Consider the following 20,931-nt stretch of genomic DNA (forward strand, 5'->3'; position numbering starts at 1 on the left):
CAGGTCAGGCAAAAGGGTGTAGGTGGGCTCAGGGGGCAGGAAGGCCAACTTAGCAGCTATACGACTGGGGCATGGAGGACAACAGAACAGGCAACACAGCTCACTGACGGACAGGCCATTCATCGTCAACTGTAGGAGGGAGGGGGGAGAGAGAAAGATGCAGTGAGTGATCCACAAAATAAGAGAAAAAAAAAAGGAAAGAGAGACCAAAAGAGTGTAAGTGAAAGCAAAATACAGATATAGAGAGACAGAGAAATATACATAAAAAAAGGCATAGACAGGCAAAGAGTGATTAAAAAACAGAGAAATTGAGAGATATATAAATAGAGAAAGGGAGAAAAAGAGAGCGAGAGAGCAGAGAGAGAGCGAGAGAGAGAAATGATGTAACAGATGATTCAACAGTGTCACTGTAAAACCTCCTACAGGAGCTGCTGCTTCTCTGTAGATGAAGCACTATTGTGTTTCCAACACTTGGAAGGGTTATGAGAATTGGGAATGCAAACAAGGAAACTGGGGACAGGTCGAGAGGACTGGAAAATGGGGTGAGAGGACTGGAAATGGGAACAGGAGTTGAAAAAACAGGGAACGGGGGTAAGAGCTCCGGGAAAGAGGAGAAAGGACTGGAAACAGGGGTAAGAGGACTGAGAATGGGAGAAGAGAGACGTGGAGAGAAACCAGGATGAGGAGAGAGACCGAGATGAGGATGAGGAGAGAGACCGAGATGGGAGAGAGACCGGGACGGGGACGTGGAGAGAGACCAGGATGAGGAGAGAGACCGAGATGAGGATGTGGAGAGAGACCGGGATAGGGAGAGAGATCAGGACGGGGACATGGAGAGCGGTCGTGACAAGAATTGGGAGCTTTGCATTCAGTGACTTCACTCAGAGTCACCTTTAACAGGATTTGTCCCACTCACCCAACCAGAAGACCATCACGTTAATCAAAGTCAAATTTGGCAACTACATTTTTCACTCTACGTCTACTACTAATACTAGTATTAATGAAAGCTTAGGTATGAGCCAGTAAAAGCCTTCCCATACACCGCATTAATCATTTAATAATCATCATCATTACTCACTTTCACTGTAATTACACTCAATTATACATCATAATATCATCTACTCAAAGAGCACCAACATCACACTTAATAATTACCCCTCCACCAGCGCACCATTATTTCACCCTGAATAAAAGCCCTCCAGGTTTTTCTTTACGCTGTGTAATGTTTTTGCCGAGCCGCAGCCGAGCTCTACCTGTGGGTCATGAATAATTGCTTGGAAATGAAATGCTACCCTATGGACAAGAACAGAAAAGAGACCGAAGCCTGGCCATGATGCAAAAAAGTGTGGAATGCATAAAATTCAGGGGTACGACGAGGACATAATAAATTAAAGTGGCATTGATTATTACACAGACGTTAAACTTGTCATTAGTGCACAATAAATCTGATGGAAGGAGACTCTCTCCATAAACTCCATAAACGTTTTTAAACGTATATGATTGGTCTTCACTGTGAATTAGCAGTTGCTATAAAAACAAAAACACGTCAGAACAGAGAGTTAATTTAAACATGATGACCAATCACAATCTAAGATTCAGCAGCGCTGTGGTATTAAGTGGCATATGTAGCAGCATATGCTATGCCCTCCACTCGCGAACAGACGCTCGTCCACGTGCCCGCTGCCACAAACATATACACAGTCGCCATAAAAATCCAGACCGAAAAAAAGAGACATTGTCCAAATGAATTCACTAAGGTACCATAGGGGCTGCGTCCAAAATTCGAAAGAACTCCGGGGGACCACTGTATATTTACACCACTTGACACATGCCCTTACATTTATCCAATTCACACAACTGAGCAGCTATGGGGTTAAGGGCCTTGCTCAGGGGCCACAGAGTGGCAGCCTGGTGTGGCTGGGATTTGAAGTCATGAGCAATGCTTTAACCACTAAGCTACCACCTCCTCCTATAAAGTTTATTGTATAGTTTATACCAGGGATCACCAACCTTTTCAAAACTGAGAGCTACTTCTTGGGTACTGATTAATGTGAAGGGCTACCAGTTTGATACACACAGTTTTCAGTTTGATCTGAAACAACAAATTTGCTCAATTGACCTTTTATTATATGTTATTATGAATAATTAATGATAATCATCTACATGAAGACACTAATCATGTTAATGATTTCTCATAATAATTATCAACTAAGTTATTATATTGTAATCTTAAATTATTAATTATATAAATTATCCTTGTTGGGCTTGGCCATGTCTAGACTTACTATATGTGGATCTCCATCGTAAGTCAAGACACATATACACACACATAATATATATATATATATATATATATATATATATATATATATATATATATATATATATAAATATAAATAAATGATTACTAAAATGAAAAATAAAAATGTGATAATAGACAAATAACAGGTGAAGTGAGTGCTTTAAATTAAACAATTATTACAATTTGTAAATACAAATTTTAAATCCCATGCCATAATTTAATTCATAATATATATTTTTTAATAAAATCTTTTTTGTCCCCCCCAAATAATACACCTTATCGGGCACATCTCCCATTCCAACCTGTCTGCACTATTGTAAAGAAAATGTCAAAGATTATTTTTATAACAATTATATTAAATTATTATACTGCCATTTTTATTTATTCATCCCAGACATAATATTCCTCTGTTGATTACAATTTCCCTTTGGCATTAATCAGTCAATCTATCTATTTATCCTATGCATCTATCCATCCATCTATACATTTTCCATTTATCCATCCATCCAATCATTTGGATATGATTATTAAAAAAGAAGAAATAATAAAATGATGGATAAAAAGATCTCAGCGTGACTATAAAACCAGAATCAGATAAATAATTATTTACAAATAAAAAAATGACAGTTTAATACAGTAAAGTCTCTGTGAAATCCCAACATATAACAGAATAAAAGAATGTAAACAAAGCAAAAGCCGGAAACAGTATATGGATTGAGGTTAACATTATGACCCCTTTGTGTGAAACAATAAAAAATGACAGTTAAAGTAACACATACAGTGATTTCGTTGAGAACGTTTTCTTTCTTTTTTATTTATTTAAGGGAGTGCTAAAGCCGGACAATTTCACACCTCGCTGCTAATCAGCAATGCTAGCTGTGAGCAATTCTAACCAGGCTAATGCTAATGCTAACCTGAAAAACCCGCCGACTCCTCAGACGATACGGGATAAAGTGTTGGACATTTCCTCGTTTTCCTTCTCGGCAGGTGAAAGCGGTGCTCCTGGACCAGTGGCGGACAGTGTGTGTGTTACAGCGGCTGAAACACGAAAGCGACACAGAGCTGTCATTGATTAGCCTCGATGCTAACGAAGCGAAAGAGACCCGAGCTGAATTCGCTTGCCTCGCACTACTACTCCAGAGTCCTGCCGCATCCGGAAGTGACGTCCCGCCAAGGCGGCGGCGGAAGTGTCCGCCATTTTGCTTCTCACCTGAACGCCGCCGTGTGGCTGTTTGTTTGTTTGTAGATCTTCTTCTTCTTTCGGCTGCTCCCATTAGGGGTCGCCACAGCGGATCATCGTCCCCATACCACCCTGTCCTCTACATCTGCCTCTTTCAACCTAACTACCTGCATGTCTTCCCTCACCACATCCATAAACCTCATCCTTGGTCTTCCTCTTTACCTCCATCTTCAGCATTCTCCTACTGATATACCCCATGTCCCTCCTCTGCACATGTCCAAACCATCTCAAGCTCACCTCCCTCACCTTGTCACCAAAACATCCTACATGGGATGTTCCTCTAATTAATTAATTTCTAATCCTGTCCATCGTTGTCACTCCCAATGAAAACCTCAACATCTTCAGCTCTGCTACCTCCAGCTCCACCTCCTGTCTTTTACTCAATGCCACTGTCTCTAAACCGTACAACAACGCAGGTCTCACCACAGCCCTATAAACTTTCCCTTTCACTCTCACAGATACTCTTCTATCACAAATCACTCCTGCTATCACTCTTCTCCACCCACTCCACCCTGCCTGCACTCTTTTCTTCACTTCTCTTACACACTCTCCAATACTTTGCACTGTTGACCCCAGGTACCTGAACTCCTCCACCTTTTCCACCTCTTCTCCCTGCAACCGCACCACTCCACTGCCCTCCCTCTCATTCACACACATGTACTTTGTCTTTCTCCTACTGACTTTCATTTCCCTTCTCTCCAGCACATACCTCCACTTCTCCATCTGCTCACTACTCTCACCACAAATCACAATATTATCCGCAAACACCATAGTCCAGGGAGACTCCTGTCTGACCTTGTCCATCAACCTGTCCATCACCACTGCAAACAGGAAAGGGCTCAGGGCCAATCCTTGATGCAGTCCAACCTCCACCTTGAACCAGTCTCTCGTTCCTACTGCACACTTCACTGCTGTCACACTGTTCTCATACATGTCCTGCACCACCCTCACATACTTCTCTGACACACCTGACTTCCTCATACAATACCACAACTCCTCTCTCTCCACTCTGTCATACACTTACTCTAAATCCACAAACCCACAATGCAACTCCTTCTGACCTTCTCTATACTTCTCCATCAACATTCTCAAAGCAAATAATGCGTCTGTGGTGCTCTTCCTCGGCATGAAACCATACTGTTGCTCACAGATGGTCACCTCTTCTCTCAGCCTGGCTTCCACTACTCTTTCCCATAAGTTCATGGTGTGACTGATCAACTTTATTCCCCTGTAGTTACTGCAGGTCTGCACATCTGCCTTATGCTTGAAGATCGGTGTTTGTTTGTAGATGCAGAGACTAAATACTAAAATAAAACTAAATGAAAACAACCCTACGCCTTAATGTGTGTCTGGATATAACTATATATATATATATATATATATATATATATATATATATATGTATATGTATATATATATATATATATATATATATATATATATATATATATATATATATATATATATATATATATATATATATATAAATTGATGTCTAATATCCTAAAAAAAATCTCAATATATCTAAAGTAGATTCCAGAATTTGTGGAAACTTCTTCTTTCGGCTTCTCCCATTAGGGGTCGCCACAGCAGATCAACCGTCTCCATACCACCCTGTCCTCTACATCTTCACCACATCCATTGACCTCCTCCTTGGCTTCCTCTTTTCCTCCTTCCTGGTGGCTCCATCCTCAGCATTCTCCTACTGATATACTCCATGTCCCTCCTCGGCACATGTCCAAACCATCTCAATCTCACCTCCCTCACCTTGTCTCCAAAACGTCCTACATGCGCTGTTACTCTAATAAACTCATTTCTAATCCTGTCCATCGTCGTCACTCCCAACGAAAACCTCAACATCTTCAGCTCTGCTACCTCCAACTCCACCTCCTGTCTTTTACTCAATGCCACGGTCTCTAATCCATACAACATCGCAGGTCTCACCACAGTCCTATAAACTTTCCCTTTCACTCTCACAGATACTCTTCTATCACAAGTCACTCCTGCTATCACTCTTCTCCACCCATTTAAAAAAAGTAAAGAACAATAAATAGAAATGTGCCTAATGTATGTATTTTTACATTCAAGTTTATTTAAAGATTTTATTCAAGACATTAAAGTTTATTTTATACGTTTTTTAATGGTGTCTAGATGTTTCTTGATTATGTGAAATTCTGTAAATGTATGTGTTTTAATATTTCTCTTGATACGTGTGCAATTAGTACATGTTTATCCTTAATATTTTTTGGCCTTTTGATCACTGTTATGGTACACATGTCAGCCTCACACCATGCAAACTGGAAGATGAGAATGGGTTCCCTTTTGAGTCTGGTTCCTCTCAAGGTTTTTTATTCATCCCATCTCAGGGATTTGTTGCCACTGGCTCACACGTTGGGGATAAACTTTTATAAAAATAACAAACAATATATGAGGAACAATCGAATAGGGACTTTATAATCTGTTTTGAGACAATGTCCATTGTTATAAGTGCAATACAAGTAATTTGTGCAACATCATACTCATGCATATTATATCTTTTATCTCTTCCTTTTGTTAACTATCAGGAAAATCACTGCAATGTGTAATGTCTTCTATGTCTGGTCATTTAGTTGTATAGTTGTGCTGTGTGTTTTCGTGGCCGTATTTAATCGTGGTTGTATGGAAATCTACGCATGTACAACAATTTCCTTTAAATGCACAACAACTTCACTCTACTCCATTGTGACAGAAAATAATAATAATGATAATAATAATAATAATAATAATAATAATGATGATGATGATGATGATGATGATGATGATGATGATGATGATAATAATAACAATAATAATAATAATGATAATAATAATAATTATGATGATGATGATAATAATAATAATAATAATAATAATAATAATAGCTGTTTTTATACATTATTTACAAAAAAACACCAGCTTGTTTCCGGAAGTTCTCGCGCGGCCACGCACAGCCGCTTCACTTCCGCGTGTCGCGCGCGCGCGCCACTCGCGGTGTGACGTCAGGCCAAGATGTCGGCGTCCTGCGTGATGGGCTTGTGGAAGGTCGGTCGGCTGCTTCCCCCCGGCAGGAGTCTCCTGGCGGCGTATCCAACGCTGGTTTCCGCGCGGCTCTCCGTGCGAGCCCACAGCGGCTTCTCACGCGGATTCGCGGGCGCTGTGAGGCGGCCAGGAAGCAGCGGAGCGGCGCTCAGGTGTGCGTTCTTGCTCGGAGGTGGACTCGGGCTGTACCACACTGTGAAATACACGCTGCAGAGGCAACACGCAGAGCAGCCCGAAGTAAGACTGGGGTCACCATGACCACCATGTTCTTCTATCATCATCATTAATATTATTTTGGGTATTTAGATGCATCTCATTAGTCATTGTCAATAAGTGTATGGGGCACAGTCAATAAGTGTGTGGAACACAGTCAATAAGTGGGTGGGCACAGTCAATAAGTGTGTGGGACACAGTCAATAAGTGTGTGGGACACAGTCAATAAGTGGGTGGGCACAGTCAATAAGTGTGTGGGACACAGTCAATAAGTGTGTGGGACACAGTCAATAAGTGTGTGGGACACAGTCAATAAGTGTGTGGGACACAGTCAATGAGTGTGGGACACGGTCAATAAGTGTGTGGGACACAGTCAATGAGTGTGTGGGACACAGTCAATGAGTGTGTGGGACACGGTCAATGAGTGTGTGGGACACGGTCAATGAGTGTGTGGGACACGGTCAATGAGTGTGTGGGACACGGTCAATGAGTGTGTGGGACACGGTCAATGAGTGGGTGGGGCACGGTCAATGAGTGGGTGGGGCACGGTCAATGAGTGGGTGGGGCACGGTCAATGAGTGGGTGGGACACGGTCAATGAGTGTGTGGGGCACGGTCAATGAGTGTGTGGGGCACGGTCAATGAGTGTTTGGGGCACGGTCAATGAGTGTGTGGGGCACGGTCAATGAGTGTGTGGGACACGGTCAATGAGTGGGTGGGACACGGTCAATGAGTGGGTGGGCACAGTCAATAAGTGGGTGGGCACAGTCAATAAGTGGGTGGGCACATTTAATAAGTGGGTGGAGCAACTACGTTCAAGTTTTTGCCACTAAATCACACTGTATTTTTTCTTTCTTGTTTTAAATCATCTCGACATAACAAAAGTTGTTTTCTTGTTATCACGGCTTAATTTTTCCATGATCTTGACACAACAAACACTGTTTCTTCATGATCAGTACTTAATTTTTCGGTGTATTCGGCATAAGAGCTTGTTCTAGAAGCAACACCATAGGTAATAATCATAACCATTTGTTATGCGTCCACATGCCCGCTGCCACAAATGGTTATGGTCCTGATCACGAGGAATATTCTAGATGCAGCAACGTGGATAATAACCATGACCACTTGTGGCTGGGCCTCTTAGGACTTTTGTACACTAGTGTATTTCCTCCTGTTTTTTTTTTCAGCAGTCAGGATCAGGAACGGCGTGTGACGTGAAGCTGAAGCTGTATCAGTATAAGACGTGTCCGTTCTGCAGTAAAGTGCGAGTGTTCCTGGATTATCACGCCATCCCGTACGAGGTCGTGGAGGTGAACCCGGTCATGCGGCAGGAAATCAAATGGTCCACCTACAGGAAGGTTCCCATCCTCATGGTGAACGATAGCGTGGTAAGTCTGCTGGGACGTTCCTGCTCATGTCATGTGACCCGCTAACGAGTGTGTGTGTGTGTGTGTGTGTGTGTGTGTGTGTGTGTGTGTGTGTGTGTGTGTGTGTGTTAAACTGCATCTTTCTTTCCTTCTGTCCTGAGCAGCAGCTTAAAGACTCGTCAGTGATCATTAGCGCTCTGATGACCTTCCTGATCAGCAGGTGAGTAAATTTAAGATTCCAAAGCTGTGAGTTACGATCCGCTTCACACACTGTCTCACACACGCCATTCTGCAGGGAGAAGAACATTCCGGAGATCGTGTCCTGCTACCCGGAAATGAAGGCGACGAACGACAGGGGGAAAGAAGTGATAGAGTTCGGGAATAAATACTGGGTGATGGTGGATGAGAACAAACATAGACATGTTTATCCTGAGAAAACATCCAGACAGTGAGTCACAGTACATCTCTCTGTTTCTCTCTCTCTCTCTTACACACAGTCTCTCTATCCCTGTCACTCATACAGTCTTATACTATCTCTTTCACTCACTCTCTCCCACTCTCTCTTGCTCTTTCACCTTCTTAATCTCTCTATCTCTTACACACAGTTTCTTTATCTCTCTTTCACTCACACAGCCATTTTTTCTACGATGTCTGATGTAGATGTTCACTGTAGCGTTGTGACGATGCTGCGATGTCACCAGCAGTTCCATTCCTCTGTCAGTCTGATCACAGTGCTGTACAAAATAAACCGGATTAATGCTGATGTGGGAGTGTGTGTGTCTTTGTTCAGAGAGGAAATAAAATGGCGGAAATGGGTAGACGAATGGTTGGTGCACCTTATCTCCCCGAACGTGTACCGGACACCGGCCGAGGCTCTGGCTTCCTTTGACTACATCGTCCGCGAGGGAAACTTCGGCACGTTTGAAGGCGTCTTTGCCAAATACCTGGGAGCAGCGGCCATGTGGCTCATCTCTAAACGCCTTAAACGCAGGTCAGTGAATGCAGCATAGAATTCAGCACTGGTCAGTAAACGCAGCACAGAATTCAGCACTGGTCAGTGATCACAACACAGAATTCAGCACTGGTCAGTGAATGAAGCACAGAATTCAGCACTGGTCAGTGAATGAAGCACAGAATTCAGCACTGGTCAGTGAATAAAGCACAGAATTCAGCACTGGTCAGTGAATGAAGCACAGAATTCAGCACTGGTCAGTGAATGAAGCACAGAATTCAGCACTGGTCAGTGAAAGCAACACAGAATTCAGCACTGGTTAGTTAAAGCAACACAGAATTCAGCACTGGTTAGTTAAAGCAACACAGGATTCAGCACTGGTCAGTGAACGCAGCACAGGATTCAGCACTGGTCAGTGAACGCAGCACAGGATTCAGCACTGGTCAGTGAACGCAGCACAGGATTCAGCACTGGTCAGTGAACGCAGCACAGAATTCAGCACTGGTCAGTGAACGCAGCACAGAATTCAGCACTGGTCAGTGAACGCAGCACAGAATTCAGCACTGGTCAGTGAATGCAGCACAGAATTCAGCACTGGTCAGTGAATGCAGCACAGAATTCAGCACTGGTCAGTGAACGCAGCACAGGATTCAGCACTGGTCAGTGAACGCAGCACAGAATTCAGCACTGGTCAGTGAATGGAGCACAGAATTCAGCACAACTTGAGTAGTTTGTCCTGGTTAACACACGGGTTGTTGTAATATCGAAATCAAAATATAAACGATACGAAACACAACACGCTGTTAAGAGATGTCACAGATGTCCTGCTACAAACGTCTGAAATTTTTGTTTGTAATAGAAAAATCAAAAACAAAACTAAAAATGACACCTTAAACAGTGGTAGATAATGTGAAGTTAAAACCTCACTCATAAACGTTAAAATTTCACTGTGTAGAAGTTTTTTCTGTTTCTTTTCCTCATCAGTTTTTTCAATTGCAGTGTGACAGTAAACTATAGATTGATTTGTGCTTTGCTTTTTTCTCTCCTCATTTCCTAAGACACAACCTGCAGGATGATGTGAGGCAGGACCTGTACAAGGCGGTGAACGAGTGGGTGGCGGCCATCGGGAAAAAAAAGAAATTCATGGGAGGAGAAAACCCCAACCTTGCTGATCTGGTAAAAATAATAATAATAATAATAATAAGGCAATTTTATAGATTTTCAGTCACAAAACACAGCAAAAAAAAAATGAGTTTGATGACAAAATAGCTTTTATCCCTCATTTAATCTATTTCTTGGCCGTTTTTGTTCTTTGTATAGTTTTCCTCCACTCTCGCTCTCTCTCTTTTTATTGTCACTGCATTTCTTTTTTGCTTCAGGCGGTGTTTGGCGTTCTGAAGGTGATGGAGGACCTCGAGGCTTTTGCTGATATGATGGAGAACACGAAGGTCAAGAAGTGGTACGGACGCATGGAGAACGCCGTGCACCATTGTCCTGAATAACACACACACACACACACACACACACAAGTTCTGAACTAAACGGTTGTGATGCAGACATACAGAATGTAAAATAATGTACAGAATCTTCGGAATAAAATTCAGATGAATTTATTGTCTGGTCAGAATCTCTTCTTTTTTTTTCTTTAACACTGTAATACACACTGGTCAGATGTAACGTGTTGTAATGTATTATAAAATTATGAGCGGTGAAGTGATTAACACTGATTATCTCTTCATCATGGCACCTGTTAGTGAGTGGGATATTTAAGGCAGCAAGTGAACATTTTGGCCTCAAAGTTGACGTGTTAGAAGCAGGAAAAATGGGCGAGCGTAAGGATTTGACGAGAATCAGATTGTGACGTCTAGACGACTGGGCCAGAGCATCTCCACAACTGCTGCTAATTTAAGTGTTTCAGGAAGAGGTAGGTCTTCAATCGTCGCTTGAAGATAGTCAGGGACTCCGCTGTACAGACATCTAGGGGAAGTTCATTCCACCACCTTGGTGCCAGAACAGAGAACAGAGCCTTGAAAGGTTACTTACATCTCATATATTAAATATATATATAATATTATTCCCATCAGTTATTTCTCTCTATTTTATAGTTCTGTATGTGTATTTCACTGTGGATTTTTAGTTCGTCTCTGCATTAGGCTGCACTACTTTCCTCACAACACAGTCATGTTGATTACAACTTATAGAATTAAGAATTTTAAACCACAAAACATTTCAAATAAAAAAATTAACTTACATAAAAGTTAATTACTAATTACGTTTTTTGGACAAAGAATTACCGAAAACATAAATAAATAATTTTAATATAAATAATGGGGTTTATTCCAGCTCATGTTAAAACATTTTTACACTCATTTTTATATATATATATATATATATATATATATATATATATATATATATATATATATATATATATATATATATATATTTTTAACTTCCTTTTTATTAATTAGCTTTTAAATAAAAAAAAATTAATCGATCAATAAAATTGCTGAAAAAAAGTACGTTTTAAATAAAAGATATTGAACAAATATATATAAATATATAAAATAAAATAGGATTTACAAAAAAAAAATCTGAACTTCAGCTACTATAAAAATTGTGTAATTAATACTAAATTATATAGTATTAATCAATAAATAAGTTTTGAAGACCTCAATAAAAACTGCACGCTGTGTATAATTTTGAAATAAACTTCGATTTTATTGTTTATACTCAAGCAAAAAAATCTAATCCTTAATCAGGAATAAAATAAATAAAAAGGGGGTGGTGTGTGTAGAAGGTGTGTCACGGTGGAATGAGGGAGGAAAGAAACTGAATTAAACAACACGTTACACTGCAGAAGGATTTGTAGGTTATTATACAAAAACAACTCTCAATCCCATATGGTCACGTTGTATTTGTGAAACCTCCTGCAGCTCAGACGTGATGTTAGAGGACGTTTACGATGGACACGTGTGGGGGACAGATGGACGTGTGTTTTCCACATGATACATTAGAAGCTTTTGTTTTTTTTTATAAATGGAGGTGTGATTACTTACCGTCCCACATGTATGGATGATCGGTTACATTCAGTTGAATCACTTGGTCGAATTGATTTGAAACAATCTCCTGTAAAAATACTGACGCTGGAGGATTTAGATCATTTTATTATAGAAATCGTGAATCGTCACCAAAAAACCTGTAGTGCATAAGTATTCACCCCCCCCCAAGTTCCCTTTAAACTATAGTTAGTATTTTTACATACAGGACCTGAAATGGACCTTTCAGTATTGGTCTTCATTAATCTCAATGTGCAAGTGGAGAAAAATTTGAGCAAACTATCGATTTTTATTATTTCCCTAAAAACAACGTATTGGACTATGGAAGGCTCCTAAAGTAACACAGGTGCAATCAACATCAGACGTCACATACATTTGAGGGGTGAAAAACAAACAATAAAACTGTATGCAATTCAGGCGTACACTAATATTGCATTATAAATGAACATATTCTTGAAAGATTTTGAGTATGTTCAAAGATCATACCAAAGACGAAGACCTAGCCATTGAAAAGCTTCCAAAATCAAGTCCAAAAGTGAGGGGAAAAGAAAAAAAAAAACAACGTTGTGGTGTTAGCAAGTGTTCCCTGGTCTAACAAGAACAAAAGAGAACATTTTTCATCCTGGGTATTCACCGCATTCGGATTTTGCGAAAAACAAAATCACCGAGAACGCAATCCCTACTATGAAGCATGGTGGTGGCAGTATTACCACGTCCCTTTTTTGGTTGCTTTTCTAAAATATTCCTCTTTTGTCTTTTCACTGCCTTCTGTTAGATGATCTGCTTGAGCTCCAGTTGTGAAAAACAGTGATAATTCACTATCGTTCTGCACGATTACACGGGGTATATTGTTTAAACAATCATACTCTGATTGATCCCTTTCCTGTACATGGCCCTGGATTTCTTCTTTGTATTTATGATGTGTGTTTAGGAATGTTCTCAAACTAACTCTGAAATATTGCACATGCTTTAACTACAAACAGAAGATTTTTCCATGATGGTTGGATTTATTTGTAAAGAATTACACAAAATACATAGGTATTCCCTATAAACATGCATTCCAGATACACAGTATAGAATTTTAATGAAGACCAAATCCTAGTTAAAGTCATCTCAGGTGCAGATTTATAAAAATTAGAAAAAGCACATGGGGGGAATACTTATGCGATGTACTAGACCAGGGCCACCAACGTGGTACCCGCGGCACCAGGTAGCCCGCAAGGACCACATGAGTAGCCTGCGGGTCTTTTCTAAAAAATAGCTATTTCCTACTTTGTTAAATCATTGTTGATAATTATTATGAGAAATCATTAACATGATCGGTGTCTTCACATAGATGAATATCATTAATTATTAATAATAACATAATTAAAGGTAAATTAAGCAAATTTGTTATTTCAGATCAAACTGAATACTGTATGTAACAAACTGGTAGCCCTTCACATTAAAGGTACCCAAGAAGTAGCTCTCAGTTTCAAAAAGGTTGGTGACCCCTGAGCTAGACAGTGTTTATTTAAAGTCTGAAGAGATTAAAAAATAACTCAGCACTAGCCTCTGTCCCAGATAATGTGTCTGCGTATGATTTTGCTTAGACGCCTTTTTTTTTTTTAAGTCATTAACAACAAATCTACATCGTCCACAACCCTACCCACAAATCATGCTGTTTACTGCCCCGCCCCCTTGCTTGACTGACAGCCACAATCCTCTTACTCTTCTTAAGAAAGTGAAAACAGAACAAAAAAAATCTAAGTATGCTCATAATCAATTCAACCATAAAACACTGTTTTTGCAATCTTTTTAAAACTTCTCATGGTGCCTTTATTTGTATATTTTTAAAATAATTAAACACTTCATACATTCTAAAGTGGAATCTTAGCTTTAAATTAGTGAAAAGAAAATTGATAAAATAAAATAAAAGTCCTCAAATCTATGACTATGGGAAAAAAAAAAGAGAATACTGTAAAACCCCTCCCTCCAACCGATCCCCGCCCACGCATCCATTCCCTTTAGTTCAGCAACACTTGTCCTTCATGTCTCTGCTTGGGTACGAGAAGCAGATTAGCAATGGATACATACGTATTAGAAAACATACACGTAGCTTTAGTAAGTATTACCTCACGCTCGTCTGCGTGTCAACCTCGTCACGCTCGATGCTGGATTATAACTAGATGGATAAAGGAGTCATGTTGTATATACATTTGAATGACCAAAAAAAATAAAAATAAACCAAGAAGGAAGGAAAAGAATTTGCTTGTAAATTGTGTTTTTTCTTCGATATCGCCACATCACGATGTTCAGAAAAATAAGAATCATACTGCGGATTGAGATGCAACGTATAAACCACGTCTGCGTACGATACCACCGTACGTCCGTCTACCACGACAGGTGCTGACTTCCGGTGTGACATCATCAAAGCGTGGTGTGTTGGCATAATTGAAAGAAAAAGAAAAACAGACGGAGATTCGATGTGTCCGGCGTTCGCTGGTCTGCTGGTGGTCAGGAATATCTACGGTCAAAAAATGAAAGTACGTTTGCTCCGGACCGAAGGCGTCTAAAGTCTCCGGTTTATTTCCGTTTGTGCTTGGATCATCGCGGTTCACTTTGTGCTTCGATTCAATGGATAGTCTCTTGTCTGTGGCTCAATAGATACGTGTCAGATAATCAAAAATGATAGAAAGAGAAAATCTGGGTTGCTTCCAGTAAAACTGGAAAAAAAAAAAAACAATAAATAGGATGCAATCTCAAAAAACGAGCTAACTACAATATATTAATATAGATCCTCTGATATCACTTTCATACACATTAAAACAGGAACGGAAGGAGAAAAAAAGAGGAAAAGAAATCTATCTATTGCTCGTCCACTAAATCACTCGATCATCTCACACACACAGACCTGATGATGCATCAGAATTATTCTTTTTTTAAATCATAGTAAGACTAAAATAGAATGAAAACTTCGCCCACATGCCTCCCGCTGTCCCCTTCCTCAAAAATCCCCCCCAAAAAAGAAACCACCCCCTCCCACCTCCAAAAACACCCTGAAAAATTATCCATGGTGGTTCACCCACCAGCCCCACCAGTGCTCCCGCTGACTCTCAACCCCACCCACCCACACACACACACACACACACACACACACACACACACACACACACACACACACACACACACACACGTTACATCAGTCTAAGAGAGAATCAGGGGAGACGTGGGGTTTCGGAGCAGATGTGTGCAGCGCGTCTTTCTACTGCTGGAGAAATGGAGTAGAATAGAATAGAAATCGGTGACGCCGGTGTTTGGACGAAACCTGCACATCAAACACGTTTCTGCTGTGTGCGTGTTTTTATTCGGTCCTCATAACTTCTGGATCTTTTCTGCCACTACGATGGGGTTCTCTTTGCGGATCTGAGCAGCTGCAGCCCCTCTGTAGTCGTACGGACAGTCGTGTTTGTCCGAGTAGCGGTGGATCGCGCAGAACAGGTTACCACAGCGACAGTCAAAGCCTGGAGAGAGAGAGAGAGAGAGAGAGAGAGTATGTGCAAGTGTAAGAGACAGATAAAGAGTGAGAGAAGGCAGGAGAGAGAGACAGAAAAAGAGAGACAGAGAAAAAGGAAAAGCAGGGAAGGGGTGAAAGAGTAACAGTAGAGTATGTATGAAGAGAAAGTGAGAACAAGAAAGAAAAAGCGAGAGAGAGAGAGAGAGAGAGAGAGAGAGAGAGAGAGAGAACAGCATTAAGAGTGTATGTGGTGAGAAAGACAGATGGACAAGGAAAAAGAAAGCAGGAGAGTGTTTGTTTGTGTGTGTGTGTGTGAGAGAGAGAGAGAGAGAGAGAAAGAAAGATGAATAGAGAGAGAGACAGAGCAAGAGATGGTTATAGTAAAGAGAGATAGAAAACAATAAAAAAGGAAAACAGGAGAGAGAGAGAGAGAGAGAGAGAGAGAGAGAGAGAGAGAGAGAGAGAGAGAACATGGTGGTGTAAAATTAACCGCCAATAATTCGATTTTTGAAAGACATTTTTATATAATTTTTATCCATTTACAGCTACAGTTATTGTTGGGGGAACGTCCATGAGACAAGTTCCTGATTCCACTTACATTAGAGTCGCTCACCTGCCTCTTTTTTTCTCTCTTGAAGTTAATAAAACACAAAAAAGCAGCTTGTTATAAAGAAGTCTAAAGTGTAACCTCTGCTCCAAAACCCGTGAGAAAGCGCTGACACTGGAGACTCCTTCCATACATGTTACACGTTCATTTATGAGAAACCTGCGATACTCTTGGAGATGAATATTCTAGAACAGCAACAACACCCTCTGACCGAGCAGAATATGGAAATTGTTTATTTTTAATAATGTACTGGGAAGTGAAGATGTCAATGTTCCCACAGATGAAGATCCTGACACAGATGTGATAAGAAGATACTCACAAAAAAAAATAATGATAAAAAAAAAACGTTCCCCTGTTTTTATGTATAAATAAATGAATCAACCAATAAATAAAAGGTATTAAGTACAAGAGTCCTTATTTTCTGCTTTAGAACTTACCTGTGAGTCCAACTTTTTTCCTGCAGGTGAAGCACCGGTTCTTCTTCTTGCTCTTGTCTGGAGTCTGATCTCCGTCTGAGGAGGCCTGTGCTGCCTCTGAGGCTGGACCTGAGAGGGGAAATAAAAAATGAATGAAATAAAGAAACAAATGAAGCCGAATCATGAAGTCGTGTTAAATGAAATTAATAAATACTGACCCGTGCTTTTGGACGATGCTTCATCTTCCTCTTCCTCCTCGGGTTCTGCTGGGTCCGAGTCGGTTGCTGCTGTGTCCTGGGAGATGCTCATGGCCGTCATCTGCTGAGTGACTGGACCGGACGAGCTGCTATAACATCACACACACTTTATTAACCCATGACCACTTTGAAAAAACACGGCCTTCAGATCTGTGGATTTTTTTGGTCATCATTTGGAAACATTTCACAAGTTCACTAAAGTCAGTCGTTTACCTGCTGTCCTCCACTGGAGCCACCGTTTCTGAGACAGGGTTAGGGTCTGTCTCCACGCTTACAGCGGGGGCTCCTGAAGACCCAGATGGAGAGGTAGCACCTTAAAGCGGATAAAAAAAAAAAAAAAAAAAAAGGAAATAACAATAAACACACTTTACATGAGGACCAAACAAAGTTCCTCTCGCATTCTCTCTCTAGTACAGTACGATCACCTGATTGGATAAACATCTCTCATCTCGCCTTCACTCTGCTCACCTTTCTCCCCTGGGGGGCTGCTCCTGCCCCCCACCTGCTGCCTCTGAAGGTGCTCCTTATAGCAGACCGAGCACATGCCATTGTTTCGAGGGTTTCCGTAGAAGCCGCATCCTGTGGTGCAAAGCATCGGAACCTGCGTCTGATTCGTCTCCTGAGCCATCGCTCACTCTCTGAGGGGCAACAGAAAGGGGGGAGAGAGGGGGTTGGGGGAGAGGGGCAGGTCTGGGAGATTACAGTTTGAGTGTTAGCACATGGTGTAGATCTGGATCACTCTGTTCCTTACATTTTCATATGTTACTATACAACTGGAAAATCACATCACAATACTGCAACATGTTCCAGAGAGCTGCAATACACAGCACAGCATCCAGAACAACTCCAACTCCAGACTAAACCAAGTGCTTTACACCAAACCGGTCACGAGGCTGTTAAATATCCACAGAAAAACATCTTTTCTTTGTATTTACACACACACAGACACACACAGACACACACACACACACACACACACACACACACACACACACACACCTGGACATTTCTCTACACTAACACACATACACCTGGACATTTCTCTACACTAACAAGCACACACACACACACACACACACACACACACACACACACACACACACACCTGGACATTTCTACACTAACACACACATACACCTGGACATTTCTCTACAATAACAAGCACACACACACACACACACACACACACACACACACACACACACACACACACACACACACACACACATACCTGGACATTTCTCACACTAACAAGCACACACACACACACACATCTGGACATTTCTCTACAATAACAAGCACACACACACACACACACACACACACACACACACGGACATTTCTCTACACTAACAAGCACACACACACACACACACACACACACACACACACACACACACACACACACACACACACACACACACACATCTGGACATTTCTACACTAACAAGCACACACACCTGGACATTTCTCACACTAACACACACACACACACACACACAACACACACACACACACACACACACACACACACACACATACACCTGGACATTTCTCTACAATAACAAGCACACACACACACACACACACACACACACACACACACACACACACACACACACACACACACACACACACACACCTGGACATTTCTCCACACTAACAAGCACACACACACACATCTGGACATTTCTCTACACTAACAAGCACACACACACACACACACACACACACACACACACACACATACACCTGGACATTTCTCTACAATAACAAGCACACACACACACACACACACACACACACACACACACACACACACACACACACACACACACCTGGACATTTCTCCACACTAACAAGCACACACACACATCTGGACATTTCTCACACTAACAAGCACACACACACACACACACACACACACACACACACACTGGACATTTCTCTACACTAACAAGCACACACACCTGGACATTTCTCTACACTAACACACACCTGGACATTTCTCTACACTAACAAGCACACACACACACACACACACACACCTGGACATTTCTACACTAACAAGCACACACACACCTGGACATTTCTCTACACTAACACACACACACACACACACACACACACACACACACACACACACACACCTGGACATTTCTCTACACTAACACACACACATACACCTAGACATTTGGAACCAACCGCAGCCACTCTCAGTGCCGGTCCCAAGCTCGGATAAATGGCGAGGGTTGCGTTAGGAAGGGCATCCAGCGTAAAACATGTGCCAAATCAAACATGCGAAGGATCCACTGTGGCGACCCCTAACGGAAAAGCCAAAAGAACACACACACACCTGGACATTTCTCTACACTAACACACATATACACTTGGACATTTCTCTACACTAACACTAACACACACACACATACCTGGACATTTCTACACTAACACACACACACACACACACATACCTGGACATTTCTCTACACTAACACACACACACACACACACATACACCTGGACATTTCTCTACACTCACACACACACCTACACCTGGACATTTCTCTACACTAACACACACATACACCTGGACATTTCACACTAACACACACACAAACGGATACACCTGGACATTTCTCTACACTAACACACACACACACACACACGCATCTGGACATTTCTCTACACTAACACACACACACACACCTGGACATTTCTCTACACTAACACACACACACACCTGGGCATTTCTCTACACTAACACACACACACACACACACACACACACACACACACCTGGGCATTTCTCTACACTAACACACACACACACACACACACACACACACACACACACACACACACCTGGACATTTCTCTACACTAACACACACACACACACCTGGGCATTTCTCTACACTAACACACACACACACACACACACACACACCTAGACATTTCTCTACACTAACACACACACACACACACACACACACACACACACACACACACACACCTGGACATTTCACACTAACACACACACACACACACACACACACACACACACACACACCTGGACATTTCTCTACACTAACACACACACCTGGACATTTCTACACTAACACACACACCTGGACATTTCTCCACAATAACCCCCAACGATTTCCTTACACTACCTCCCCCCTCTCTCTCACACACACACACACACACACACACCTTAACATTCCTCTACACATCTGGACATTTCTTTCCACAATCTCTCTCCCACACACACCTGGCCATTCCTCTACCTCCTCCACATAGGAAAATAAATCTAAACAAATGACTGACAAATAACAAGATATACTCCTGGGACTATTGATTAGATCTATTGTTTACATTAGTCACTCACTCACTCACTCACTCACTCCCTCTCACACACACACACACACACACACACAATTTTGCATTTTATACGAAATAAACCTGGTGCGCGTGCCATCAATCCTGTTCACTGCTACACAGCTCTTTCACGCTATACTCTTTAGCTAACACTCTTTTTTTTACTTAATACTCAAAATAAATACACTTTACAAAAATAACACAAAGTCCAAAATAAAAAGAGTGTGGAATAATAGAAAATGGTTCAGCTATGAGTGTGTGCTGATTATAACGGTGGTTAAAAAACGGTTAGCATTAGACGTCCGTTAGCTTTTTTTTTTTTCTTCACGGCTAGCTTCCCAAATCTAGTCAAGTTTTTATCCGAGATAATAAAAAATGACGCGTATTATTACTCGATATTAACGTACTAATGAATAGCATGTTTACCTGTAATTTTGCTCAGGGGGAAAAGGGGAAAAGGCGAGCCGCGAGTCCGGAGCTAATCACCGGGTCGGTGCTAACGCGGCCTTAGCAGCGCCGAGCAGGCCGTCCGCCGGAACAACAGAGCGGCCGCGTCCCAAATACACCAAACCGCTATTCAAATCGA

The 20,931-nt window shown here is 41.4% G+C and overlaps 4 protein-coding genes across 7 annotated transcripts in view; 1 reads left to right on the top strand and 3 right to left on the bottom strand.

Annotated features, from left to right (window-relative positions):
* The window catches only part of abhd17ab (abhydrolase domain containing 17A, depalmitoylase b), an 11,048-nt gene extending 7,580 nt beyond the window's left edge, over nt 1–3,468 (bottom strand). The window contains 2 exon segments of the mRNA XM_046871897.1: nt 1–129; nt 3,217–3,468. The exon segment at nt 1–129 is cut by the window's left edge and continues 148 nt beyond it. Of these exon segments, the coding sequence (XP_046727853.1) occupies nt 1–123 (123 nt within the window). The 5' untranslated portion in view covers nt 124–129; nt 3,217–3,468.
* A 3,064-nt stretch (nt 3,469–6,532) lies between these two features.
* Nucleotides 6,533–10,743, top strand: ptgesl (prostaglandin E synthase 2-like). 2 transcript variants are annotated; one of them, XM_046870354.1, is made up of 7 exons: nt 6,533–6,836; nt 8,002–8,199; nt 8,343–8,398; nt 8,474–8,626; nt 8,969–9,169; nt 10,189–10,306; nt 10,510–10,743. In XM_046870354.1, exons 1-7 carry the CDS (start codon nt 6,570–6,572, stop codon nt 10,630–10,632), a joined length of 1,116 nt encoding a protein of 371 aa, XP_046726310.1. In that variant the 5' UTR covers nt 6,533–6,569; the 3' UTR covers nt 10,633–10,743. The 2 variants fall into 2 exon arrangements, with proteins under 2 accessions (XP_046726310.1, XP_046726309.1); XM_046870353.1 differs by having other exon boundaries at nt 6,534–6,836; nt 7,999–8,199.
* Nucleotides 10,744–13,981: 3,238 nt separating this feature from the next.
* zgc:77486 (uncharacterized protein LOC405808 homolog) lies at nt 13,982–20,910 on the bottom strand. 3 transcript variants are annotated; one of them, XM_046872351.1, is made up of 7 exons: nt 20,772–20,910; nt 17,434–17,655; nt 17,179–17,278; nt 16,927–17,054; nt 16,730–16,837; nt 16,284–16,316; nt 15,513–15,692 (listed from the first exon to the last, which is right to left on the bottom strand). In XM_046872351.1, exons 2-6 carry the CDS (start codon nt 17,591–17,593, stop codon nt 16,285–16,287), a joined length of 528 nt encoding a protein of 175 aa, XP_046728307.1. In that variant the 5' UTR covers nt 17,594–17,655; nt 20,772–20,910; the 3' UTR covers nt 15,513–15,692; nt 16,284. The 3 variants fall into 3 exon arrangements, with proteins under 3 accessions (XP_046728306.1, XP_046728305.1, XP_046728307.1); XM_046872350.1 differs by lacking the exon at nt 16,284–16,316 and having other exon boundaries at nt 13,982–15,692; nt 16,927–17,051; nt 20,772–20,909; XM_046872349.1 differs by lacking the exon at nt 16,284–16,316 and having other exon boundaries at nt 13,982–15,692; nt 20,772–20,908.
* The window catches only part of rgl1 (ral guanine nucleotide dissociation stimulator-like 1), a 50,190-nt gene continuing 49,415 nt past the window's right edge, over nt 20,157–20,931 (bottom strand). The window contains exon 19 of the mRNA XM_046872345.1: nt 20,157–20,180. The gene's annotated coding sequence lies outside the window, so the exon portion shown is untranslated. The remainder of the gene's footprint in view (nt 20,181–20,931) is intronic.

This window comes from Silurus meridionalis, chromosome 17, assembly GCF_014805685.1.
Source record: "Silurus meridionalis isolate SWU-2019-XX chromosome 17, ASM1480568v1, whole genome shotgun sequence".
Classification (NCBI taxonomy): Eukaryota; Metazoa; Chordata; class Actinopteri; order Siluriformes; family Siluridae; genus Silurus; species Silurus meridionalis.